General features: G+C 39.4%; 1 protein-coding gene across 2 annotated transcripts in view; it reads left to right on the forward strand.

Annotated features, from left to right (window-relative positions):
• Positions 1–12,749, forward strand: part of LOC124774998 (G patch domain-containing protein 11-like) — a 138,350-nt gene that overhangs the window by 21,219 nt on the left and 104,382 nt on the right. For both annotated transcript variants that reach the window (XR_007015580.1, XM_047249751.1), the window contains exon 2: positions 10,665–10,903. Coding sequence is in view for 1 of the 2 variants with exons in the window: in XM_047249751.1 (XP_047105707.1) it covers positions 10,665–10,903 (239 nt within the window). In the remaining variant the exon portion in view is untranslated. The remainder of the gene's footprint in view (positions 1–10,664; positions 10,904–12,749) is intronic.

Below are 12,749 nucleotides of genomic sequence, written 5' to 3' on the forward strand. Positions count from 1 at the left end.
GTCCTGCTAAGTTATCTTTAATAACCACCTAGTTCTGGAGAGGTTTGTGTCCCCTGGGTAGCTACACCACTTCAAATGTGTGAATGTGTTATGACAAACCAGAGGTGAGAATTCTTTCTTCATTGTTTTTTTTTTTTCATTCTGTTTTATTTATTCCTTTCAAGACCTCTTTGACATCAGTATCTTCACTTGGAAGCCCTTCTTGCATATAGTAAGTAAAATTGTCAGGCCATTTCTTGCATTTTGTTTCTCTGCTTGACCTTCGACATTTGACGACTCATAGAATTATAGGATCCATGTTTTTATTCTGCTGTTCTTCATATTGAGCTTCAGTTGTCATTGGATCACTCTCAAAAGCATAAAAGAGTTCATTGTCATTGTCTACTCGTGTGATTTCTTCTCCAATATGCGAGGTATTGATGTTAAGAAGAATTGCTTCTTGTTCTGATCCTAAGATATTTGTGTTTTGTCCCCCCCTTTTTTTTTTTTGAAGTGTGTGAATTAGCATAACCTTCCAGTTTTCGGGGATTGCTTTAATGTCCCAGACCTTACCTAGTTTTTCTTTTATGATTGTGACACCTAGATATCAACTAGATTGTAGAATTTCTGCAGTGAGGCCATCTTCGCCTGGGGCTTTGTTGTGTTTTGTTTGATGTAACTTTGAATCATATCAATGCTTGGTGGTTTTGAATTTTCTTTTGGAATATTATCATGGAGGTCCAGTTGTTTGATTGGTTTTTCACAGTTCAGTAGCTTTTCATTTTTTTAATCCTATACCTGTCAATCCTTTATCGTGTTTTCCCTTTTAGTTGCTGTTTTAAACTTGTGCCTCGCGGTGCATTCCTAACGTAGTCTGGGCGCTAGTGACCATTGAAGTTGTGCGCCCAAAACAAAAAGAGAGTAGCTTTTCTAAACATGCTACCAGTAGCTTAGTTTTCTTCATTGTTAAGCGAGTTTTCCATTTTCTTCCCTGAAGCACAGCAGTTGCTGAATGTAGATAGACGTATAATTCTTCAGTGTTTTGTGATAGTCTCTTGTATGATTTTGTCTTCTCAAACTTGATAGCGTTTCCTGTACTTCTTGTTTTCCTGCTACATCAGTTGTTCCAAGCTTTCTTTTTTATGCAAGAGCTTCTTCACAATATTATTGAAATGTCTATGCTTTCCTTGCTTGTTTTCTAGTTCTATTTTATGTTGTTGTTGTTGTTGTTGTTGTGGCCTTCAGTCCTGAGACTGGTTTGATGCAGCTCTCCATGCTATTCTATTTCATATGCAATATTTTTAATCGTTTCTGTAAAATGGTTGGCTTCAATATCACTTCTTTCAGTTTCTTTTGAAAATCGCATTCCTTTTCTCTCAAGGTTTTGTTACTAATTCTCTTAGTCATACTGGCTTGTTTCATGCTTCTATGGGTAGTGATTTGAATCAACTCCCATTCGTCTTTTAACTCTTGATTTCTCAATAATTGTAGCTGCAGATGGTGACATGATCAATTGGAAATCATTACATAAATAAAATATATACAACACAGGATAGGATTAGTCGAGGATTGCCAGGAAGTCGTCCATGGCCTTATCAGTGGAACTGACTCAGCATTCACCTTATCTACTGGGGAAAGTAGGTCAACTGAAAGTTGCAATTCCACCCCTACTGCTTTGTCCCATGAGTTAAGTGTTGTGTTGTATGACATTGTGCTGATACTGTGTTCTTGAGTGGTGTGTTCCAAACTGTTGGTGGAGAAAAAATAACGTTGACATGATGTTGGCCGTCCAGTAGTGTTTACAGATATTACGTGGTTAAGTTTCTTTACACTCAGTGGATTTGAACCGGTAAACATGTAAAAGTTGGAACAATTCATACTGTTTCTCCCACCGCTGCCAACCTAACTTGGCATGGTGGCTGATGGGAGTAACTAGGTTCGTTCGAATGAAGAGATCATGACCAATCACGACCATTTCCAAACTGTCTCTACTGCACAAATGCAGTTTTGTGATTGTTGTGATCAACGTGACAGCTTTGTTGAACCATATTTAGCATGTTTCGGTGTATGGCCACTTGGAGCGCTAGTTGACACAGTCATTCACTTTGTGTTGCTCAAATGTTTTTAGTTAAACACAGTGCCAGTTACGTATTTTATTCATGCCGAGCAAACCATGTTTTGAGAATTTATTCTCGTTGTCAAGGGCAGTATTTATGAATGCATTTTTGTGGTGTTACACAAACAAACAATGTGGAGTTATATATATATATATATATAATGGAAGGAAACATTCCACGTGGGAAAAATTATATATAAATACAAAGATGAGGTGACTTACCGAACAAAAACGCTGGCAGGTCGATAGACCACAAACAAACACAAACATACACACAAAATTCAAGCTTTTGCAACAAATTGTTGCCTCATCAGGAAAGAGGGAAGGAGAGGGGAAGACGAAAGGAAGTGGGTTTTAAAGGAGAGGGTAAGGAGTCATTCCAATCCCGGGAGCGGAAAGACTTACCTTAGGGGGAAAAAAGGACAGGTATACACTCGCACACACGCACATATCCATCCACACATACAGACACAAGCAGACATATTTAAAGACAAAGAGTCTTTAAATATGTCTGCTTGTGTCTGTATGTGTGGATGGATATGTGCGTGTGTGCGAGTGTATACCTGTCCTTTTTTCCCCCTAAGGTAAGTCTTTCCGCTCCCGGGATTGGAATGACTCCTTACCCTCTCCTTTAAAACCCACTTCCTTTCGTCTTCCCCTCTCCTTCCCTCTTTCCTGATGAGGCAACAATTTGTTGCGAAAGCTTGAATTTTGTGTGTATGTTTGTGTTTGTTTGTGGTCTATCGACCTGCCAGCGTTTTTGTTCGGTAAGTCACCTCATCTTTGTGTGTATATATATATATATATATATATATATATATATATATATATATATAGAGAGAGAGAGAGAGAGAGAGAGAGAGAGAGAGAGAGAGAGAGAGAGAGAGAGATTATATATAAAAACAAAGATGAGGTGACTTACCGAACAAAAGCGCTGGCAGGTCGATAGACACACAAACACACACACAAAATTCAAGCTTTCGCAACAAACTGTTGCCTCATCAGGAAAGAGGGAAGGAGAGGGGAAGACGAAAGGAAGTGGGTTTTAAGGGAGAGGGTAAGGAGTCATTCCAATCCCGGGAGCGGAAAGACTTACCTTAGGGGGAAAAAAGGACAGGTATACACTCGCACACACGCACATATCCATCCACACATACAGACACAAGCAGACATATTTAAAGACAAAGAGTTTGGCCCAAACTCTTTGTCTTTAAATATGTCTGCTTGTGTCTGTATGTGTGGATGGATATGTGCGTGTGTGCGAGTGTATACCTGTCCTTTTTTCCCCCTAAGGTAAGTCTTTCCGCTCCCGGGATTGGAATGACTCCTTACCCTCTCCCTTAAAACCCACTTCCTTTCGTCTTCCCCTCTCCTTCCCTCTTTCCTGATGAGGCAACAGTTTGTTGCGAAAGCTTGAATTTTGTGTGTGTGTTTGTGTTTGTTTGTGTGTCTATCGACCTGCCAGCGCTTTTGTTCGGTAAGTCACCTCATCTTTGTTTTTATATATAATTTTTTTCCCACGTGGAATGTTTCCTTCCATTATATATATATATATATATATATATATATATATATATATATATATATATATATATCTCTAAAAAGAAAGATGATGAAACTTACCAAACAAAAGCGCTGGCAGGTCGATAGACACACAAACAAACACAAACATACACACAAAATTCTAGCTTTCGCAACCAATGGTTGCCTCGTCAGGAAAGAGGGAAGGAGAAGGAAAGACAAAAGGATATGGGTTTTAAGGGAGAGGGTAAGGAGTCATTCCAATCCCGGGAGCGGAAAGACTTACCTTAGGGGGAAAAAAGGACAGGTATACACTCGCACACACTCACATATCCATCCACACATACACAGACACAAGCAGACATTTGTAAAGGCAAAGAACTCTTTGCCTTTACAAATGTCTGCTTGTGTCTGTGTATGTGTGGATGGATATGTGTGTGTGTGCGAGTGTATACCTGTCCTTTTTTCCCCCTAAGGTAAGTCTTTCCGCTCCCGGGATTGGAATGACTCCTTACCCTCTCCCTTAAAACCCATATCCTTTTGTCTTTCCTTCTCCTTCCCTCTTTCCTGACGAGGCAACCATTGGTTGCGAAAGCTAGAATTTTGTGTGTATGTTTGTGTTTGTTTGTGTGTCTATCGACCTGCCAGCGCTTTTGTTTGGTAAGTTTCATCATCTTTCTTTTTAGATATATTTTTCCCACGTGGAATGTTTCCCTCTATTTTATATATATATATATATATATATATATATATGAGAGAGAGAGAGAGAGAGAGAGAGAGAGAGAGAGAGTGTGTGTGTGTGTGTGTACACATAACTGATGAGGCACCGTACCTGATAACCTCAAAGAGATGACTACAGTGCAAGAGATGCAGAATAACACATATTCAAACAGCACATAAAATACTTATTTACATATTTGCACTTGACAACGAGAAAAAATTTTCGAGGCGCGTCATGCTGAGCATGAAAAAATATGTAACTAGTGCAGTATTTCATTATTTAAATAATGAATAACGGCTGCAGACTTTCAACAACATCAATTGTGACGTATGAAATTGAGTCAAATGATCCTGCTTCCCAGACAGTTATCAATTCCAGTTACATCAGCAGTTTTTATTAGATAATAAACCTTCATTAGATAATAAACAAGCCCCTGACAAGTCTTTTGATGCCTGTTATGTACCTATATCCTACATAAAGTGCAAGGGGGTATCCTATAAGTAACTTTTACAGCTTAAAACGTTATTTCCCAAATTTTACATTTTCCTGCATTTTAAATGAAAAGTGTAAAAATGGGGTTTCACTGTATTTGGTGGCACTCTCGTCTGATGGTGTTTATTTTGAAGTTGTTCACTACATCACTAAGTCATTTGACATTGTGATTTAAGCAAGTCAAGTTTGCACTGAAAGAGTTTGTGCCGGTTTTCTAGTGAATTACTTTGATTTTGCATTTTGTAGCTGATGAATTCATTTTTGTTTTTGGACCTAAAAGTGCCATGTTTATCTTATTGTTGGAGATTTAGTATTATTTTTCGTTTTTTTTTGTCTCATTTATATGACATGGAAATGTACAATTATGTCATTGATTATTGCAATGGGCAGAGATACACATTGAAGACATGATGCCTGTAAACGAGTCTGGGATCATGTTTGTTCCTTTATTTATGAATGTATATCTTGATCACATATGTAAACTGCTTACTGCCATCATCAGATAATGAAAAGTGTTCTGATACAAATATCATAGCTGAATAATCAACAATATTATGAAAGGGGTAGATTGCTACTCACCATAAAAATATGGTGAGCGACAAGCAGGCACAATGGAAAGACTGTCACACATTTAGCTTTCAGCCAGAGTCTTCTTCAGAAAAGAAAAGAAAATGTACATTCACACAAGCAAGCACATGTCACACATGTCTGCTAACTCTGGCTGCTCTGGATTATTTTGATCAGGGGGCAGAATTTAAATCTTGCTGTAGATGACACAAGTATTGGAGAAATGAGTAAAGAAGTATCAACTCCTAAAATAGTGAACGCTTCTTATGTAAAAGTTATCAGCCGGTTTCTTCCAAACAAGCTAGGTCCTTACCTTTAAATGGTATAAAATAAAGAAAGAAATTAAAAGTCATTAGTTCCACATTTTCCTAACATACAGGCACAATTCCTGGAAGAACAATGAACACATAATGGGGAAAAAATTATTTATATGTGATGTGTGCTCTTTCAGACATGTGCAAAAGAATTCTTCAGGACACTTCTGTAAGAATTGATGCTTTTTGACCCAACAGCCGCTTTGAATTAAGCGCATATGAATTACAAATGTTGGCTGTGCATAGCCATTGGTTGAAATCAATGGGGAACGTTGAAAATTTGTGCCAGACTGAAATTCGAACCCACGTCTTCTCCATACTAGATGATGTGCTGACCGCTGGGCCAACAGGATGATACCCAAATTCTCAACTTATCCATGCTCTACTTATTGGTAGAGAAAAAGTGTTTCTGCTGAAGGGGCCAAGAGATGGAGAGAAGGTCTTTTAACAAGTCCTTTATGAGTGAATTAGTGAGTGGGGCAAATGGTAAGTCCTGTGTAAGGAACTGAAACTTCTGTGGGACTAAGGCTTGTGGAGGAAATGTTTATGGCTGTGTTTCAAGTCTGTTTTGATTAGGATTTTGTGTGGTGATGGGAGGGAGCTCTTGAGGTTGTGGTCTAAGAGACAGAGTTTGTCAACTATGAAGAGATGTGTGGGAGATGTGGAGACTCTTGTTGACATTTTCATAGTGCTAGTCTAAGATGGGAGTTGCAAGCTACTCTAGTTAGTGAAGGGCAAGACTTTGTGTTTGAATTGCAGAGCAGGAGAATTCTACAGATGGAGCAGAACGTATTGCAAGGAGGTTTGAGCCTGATTTACATGGTTTTGCAGGGTTGGGATGGTGAGGACTAAGGACTGATGGAATTTGAACTGATAGAGGTCTTTGTGGAAGGTGAGTTTGCAGCCAGAGTTGGTCAGGTCATTTGGAGGGATTCTGTAAGCTAGGCAACAATGCGGGAACAGTATGTGGGAATGGGTTCTGGCTAGAGATAGGGAAACTTTTCTGTGTTGGCACGGATGGAATGACAAAAGATAAAAAATGGGTAAAACTGCATAACAAAAATGGAAGAAGCCTGATATAAATACATTCACCCTGGAATAGCTCACAGGAAGGATAGACTGGGTGAAGTATAAGACAAAAGAGGTGAATCATGAGGGAGTAGAGCCAGTAGTGAAAGGTGAAAACAAACTAAAAACAATGTGAAAACACAGCAATCAAAGAAAAAGTAAATAAAAAGATGATAGTGAGATGCAATTTGATGGATTAGTATTACTCATGAGAGGGCACAGCAGGTTAGTAAGTGCATTCTGGAATAAAGGAATAGCAAGGGACAGGGGCATTGGTAAGCTTGACGTTCAACAAGTTTTTGTGGCACAGGAAGGTATGGAAAACACATGAGAATATATGCTAGAGTGACAGAGGAAGTGTAATCAATTTGAAGGTCTATGATTGATTACATCAGTGATAAGAACGTGACATGAGATGTCGCACCAACAGTCAGCACAGTCACCTAGTCGAGTGGTGTGCGTGCACGAGATCATCGATACAGTTTGGGTTGTAAGTGAGTGCTTGTGCAGTCTGGAAGGTGAAAGATAACACGCAGGAAAGAAGGGAAAGAAAACACGCAGACATTGAGTAAAGTAATGCTTTAGAGAACAGTAAGAAAGGAAAACAACACTGGGTTCTGGGAGGGAAGAAAAGCCATTATGCAAAATCAAACAATGGATAGTCTAGGATGGAATATGAGTAATATGAAAAGGATGGACTGCTACTCTCCTGTCCCCCCCCCTCCCCCCCCCCCCCAAAAAAAGGGAGTAATTACAGTTTCTCTGACTCCAGGGAAAGAAAATGGGATAGAGGAAGAGAAATGTCAACATTAAAAAGGATTCTGTCTTTCGGTCTAACATAAATGGAATTTATATTAAGAACTCAAGGGATACATCTAAGTAACCTGTCAGCCAGTTGCAGAAGTGTTGAAAAATTTTCCAGAAAAGTCACTTCAGTGTGAAGAGGGCTAAAAATGGAGTGATCGTATTTCACCTGTGATGGAAACCACTCCTCACTTCCTCCACTCAACATTTCACATGCAGCTACTATAACTATGTACATCCCACACAAGTCAACTTTTATGTTTCTTGTACCTGTCTCCTATTGTTTATTTGTACCTAGTAGCTCTCTGTCACCTTATCATACAGCCTTCCCACCCCATCCTCCTTTTTGCTGACCTTCATGCACATAACATGTCAGGCTCTACTGCCAACTGTCTCTGGAGTTGGACTGTTGGGAACTACATCTTCCCAGAAACTTTGTCTACTGTAAAAACACCAGAGGACACATTTTAGCACTGCTACATAGCCATTGTCCGCCATTGATCTCTTGATATGTTCTTCTTTTCTCTGTGATGACTTTGACTCTGCTGACCACTTCCCCAGTTGGATATACGTAGTTGATTGAGCAGTGCCCAAGAGAGAGACACTGAAATGGATGTCCAGTGAGACTAACTCAAGTCTCTACAGTCATTAGGCTATGTACGAGTATTCTAGCAGTGCCCAGGAATGTTTGGATTGAATGTGATCCACCAAGACACTAATGTGTCCATTATAGTCTTCAGGCCAATCCTGAAGACCCCTTATCACTTTACAGAGTGAAGAGTGCCCACTTTGCAATTAAGGGCAGGACTGTAACTGTATGATGACTCGGTTGGCAAACACCAGACAAAAACCTCACAGCTATTCTGTTATTGAATGTCAAATACAGAAAAATTATAAGGGAGAGCAAGAAGCTGTTGTGGAATGTGTTCTTGAAATCACCAATCATGCCATTACATTTGCAGTAGTACGGACATGGTGCAGTGGTGAAATCTCCAGATCATCCGGGGAGACAGTGTGCAGACATGGATGGACCTGTTCTTAGAAGTGACCGCCACTCCCACCCAGAATGTAGCCTTCTGCCACCTCATGTATATCACTGAATGGGGAGTTGGGACTTGAGTTCCATGAAAGATTTTTGTGACTAACCCCTTGCATATATTAGAAAAAGATTTGGTGTTTCCTGTTACATTTGACACTTTACCTGGTCATTATAAGGGAATGCATTGTTCTCCCTTGCCTAGCCCTATTCAGTCAAAGGAGCCAGGACATTTCTCAGACTCCTTGTGGCAGAGTATATTAAGCTATGGAACTAAGGAAGGGTCATACCTGTCAAATTGGTTGTCAAAGTATTTCAGTCAAGAGTTGCCGTAGGATAGTGTTGAGTTTCATATGGTTAAGTGAATTAGTGATGTCCAGGTTCACAACTTATTAGTACTGTCAATATAGAGTCAGAAGGTGTCATTTCATCATTAGTAACCTGACCAGCTGTAAGTGGCTACCTGTTGTTAGGGTTTACAGTACCACTTAGAGGAATAATATATGCAGACACTTTCACCAGTGGGGCTTATGGAGACATGCCCATATCATTATGCTCTCCTTCCTGTGTAAATCATTTTCCCGCTACCAATTTGGAAAAGTCTTATCAGATTGATTTGAGCATCTGTAAATTGTCCCCTCCAAGGAAGCAGCATAAGCACCTTTACTAATACCATAACATCCATCATAAGGAAGCCAGAACAGTATTCCATATTTATGGACAATTTCAATATATTTTGCTCCTCGACCAGCTTTGTAACAACAACATGTCAGTTTTAGCAATTACCTCAGAGCTGCTTTCCAGGGCTTTAGTTATTAATTTCAGACCAACAAAACAAGGGCAGGTAGACTTTAACTGAAGAACTGTAGTCCACTTCATTACCAGGTGCTGACTGGTTTGTAATCGGCATCAGCAGCATGATGTCCAGGCTATGACGTAAGGAAAAGACAGCCATTGCAGACAGTGGTGAGTGAGAGCTGCAGTAGCCAGCTGTTCTGGGCCAAGCGTCTACCAGCTAAGATTCTGAAGGCGCGTGGTGGGATGATGTGCAATGGCAAGAGGCAGTTTACCACATAGCGCTTCAGCCAGTCAGTAGCATCATTCTGCCACATTATCCTATAGCTGCATTTCGATTTGCACATATAATATTTAGCATTGATTTTTGCGTTAGTTGTGACTTGGTGAGAGTTCTTAGCCAGTACAGCATTTGTTAGGGTGGTATAAAGCAAATGTAAAAAGGATTACATTAAGAAACAACAACAGTGATAGTTTTTGAGCTTATAAATCCTACTAGGGAGACCTGTGTTGCTAGTTACCAAAGTTGGCAGTGGCTTGAGAATGTGGTGTGGGGCTGAGATAAAGTATAAACTGGCGATCCTGCAAAGTTTTCTATATCTCTTGCTACACAGGATGCATCACCTGGCCACTTTCTTCCATGCATACCACTATACAATTGCTTTCTTGGTCCCCTACTGTGATACTTTCTGAGGGAAATGCTTTTTCCCGTGACAAGGTGTCTTGGACGTTCCCTGGAGAGACTCATCATAAGTTTCCAGCAATTATATTTGCTGCTTGTCGTACTTCTAATGTACCTGGTTGGATAACATTTCTGATTGTTTCAATTAATACTATAAATGATATTAATGCAGGTGGTGTGCCTTGGGGTACAAGGTGTGTAAATATATGATTAGTGTGATTGGTTCATCCAAATAGTATAAATCTTAATCATATAAAAGAAACAATTGTAAATGTTAATGTTGTCTCTTACTGTGTTAGTGCATCATTTATGTAGCAACAATGTTTTGAAACTTGTAGTTGATAATATAAGTACAAGTGGAAACACTTATTTTGTTGAATATATTTTTGAGTTTTTATGTAAATGTCTTTTGGATTCTTACAAATGTGCTCTAAACAGTTATCGTGATATGTTGTAAAAAGTTGTCTGAGTGAGCAGCTTTCGTGATAATTTCTTTGCTGTTATAGGTTAAATAATTGTTAGAAATGACTTGTATCAATATAAATGTAATGTAATCTGAACCTTTCCAGTGAACAACAGGACATAAGACCGGGCTTAATACTTAACCACAGTCAGAAAAGATCACATACAAAATATAAACAAAAATTGGTGAAAGATGCAGAAAATAAGAAAATATTTCCAAGAAAAAGTGTGCTTGAGGAAGAAAGGAGGGACGAAGGACTAAAAGAAGCAATTTCCAGTGACAATAAGGGGTTTGCCCTTCTGCAGAAAATGGGCTACAAACCAGGATCAGCTATTGGAAAATCAGGTTAGAGTCATGAAGTTTTCCTTGTTACTGTTTCAGACTTTCATACTACAACCCATCCCACATTCAAAAAGTCATGTTTGTGAAAAAAATATCTTGTAGCTCACAATTCTTTTTCTCCTGATAATTTTGGAAATGTTTGTTTCCTAAAAGTTTTTGCTGTTAAGCAATACTGATGTGCTGCCATAGGAACAGTTTGTGAGTTCACTATTCAATCTCAAGATTTTAGTGCCTCATTTGTATGTGTGTACACACACACACACACACACACACACACACACACACACACACACACACACACACACCTGTGCACTCTTTAGTGAAAGAACTAGTTACCTGAACTAAATTATGGGCAAAATTATGAGGCTCAGAATGGAAATTGATTGTCGTGATATTAATTTTGTTAAGCATAAACAATGTTGTTCAAAAGCCTGAAACTGTGTCAACGATGATTGAAATAATAAAACACTACACCAGTTATTAAAGCTAATTAAACTGGCAAAGGCAATAAGAAACAAGAAAATGTTTACACTCCTGACAGATATGCTGAGAGAATGGGAATTTGCAGTATATTTAGATGACCACAGGAACAGAGAATATGCATTCATAAACATTCTTCCTCAGGGAAAAATGTTACCATGCTCAGTCTTAAGCCTACACATTTCAGATTTGCTAAAGCTCATAGTATAGGCATTTGCATATACTATTGATGTGGCTGTAATAACACAGGCAACAACATTTAAAGATCTGTGAAAGATAGTACTAAAGGACTCTCAACCAACACATGTTGCGATAAAAAAAAAAAAAAAGGCCATCTAATGCTAAATATGCCTAAGGTAGTGGGCTCAGAGGTGCTCCTGATTATCTGGTTTGCGCACGGAAGCCACAAACAAACAATCAGGGGCTAACCAGCCAGTCATGTTTCAACTCAAGACCTAGAAGTTAAAGCAGATTGCTTACTACCATACAGAGACCATCTCAAACAATCTAGATATTAAATAACAGAAATATCTTATCATGAGACCTGAAGGGAAGTATTGGGGTGGTAATGCTAACACCTTGAATACCTCAGCCTTGGCCTTAGTGTACAGTGATGGGGAATAAGACTGGTTTTGCAGAAGGAAAAGTACCCATATTTATTGCAGATGATTGATTTGGGTGAAACCTCATATTTGTGCAACTTTATTAGCTCTAGAATATAATAAGCTAGTCTTGATGAAAGGTAAAGAGTAGGACAGAAGCTATTCAAGGAGTATACAGCTCATCACTGCTTGGTGACAGTATGTAAATCAGTGGTTGGCTTCTGGTGGGGGCATGTTTCCTTCCTGGTGTATATGGAAATGCACTAACAATTCCTTTGCTACTGTTTGTGAAGGCAGAGTTCTGTGAGGCTTCTGCCCCATGACTGCATGCAGCCCATTGGACTGTGATAGCCAACAACTGGGATGCCAGCAATTGTGCTTTAAAAATGAAATGATCGTATGGCATTGTTGGCTGGGAAGTCCCATTCAGGTTCGGCCTTCAAGTGCAAGTCTTACTTCAGTCGGCGCCACATTGGGCGACTTACAGCCAATGATGATGAAATGATGATGAGGATAACACAACACCCAATCCCCGAGCGGAGAAAATCTCCAACCCAGCTGGGAATCGAATCCGGGCCCAGTGCATGGGAGGCAAGCACATTACCACCCAGCTAAGCAGGCGGATAACAGTTGTGCTGTGGTAATACCATATAGCTTCACATTCCAGTACTCGCGTCTGACTGTCCTACCCGTCTCACCTATTTAGGCAGTTCTGCACTCGCAACATAGCTCAAATGTGAAACTTCCTGACAGATTAAAACTGTGTG

The sequence above is a fragment of the Schistocerca piceifrons genome, chromosome 2 (assembly GCF_021461385.2).
Source record: "Schistocerca piceifrons isolate TAMUIC-IGC-003096 chromosome 2, iqSchPice1.1, whole genome shotgun sequence".
Taxonomy (NCBI): Eukaryota; Metazoa; Arthropoda; class Insecta; order Orthoptera; family Acrididae; genus Schistocerca; species Schistocerca piceifrons.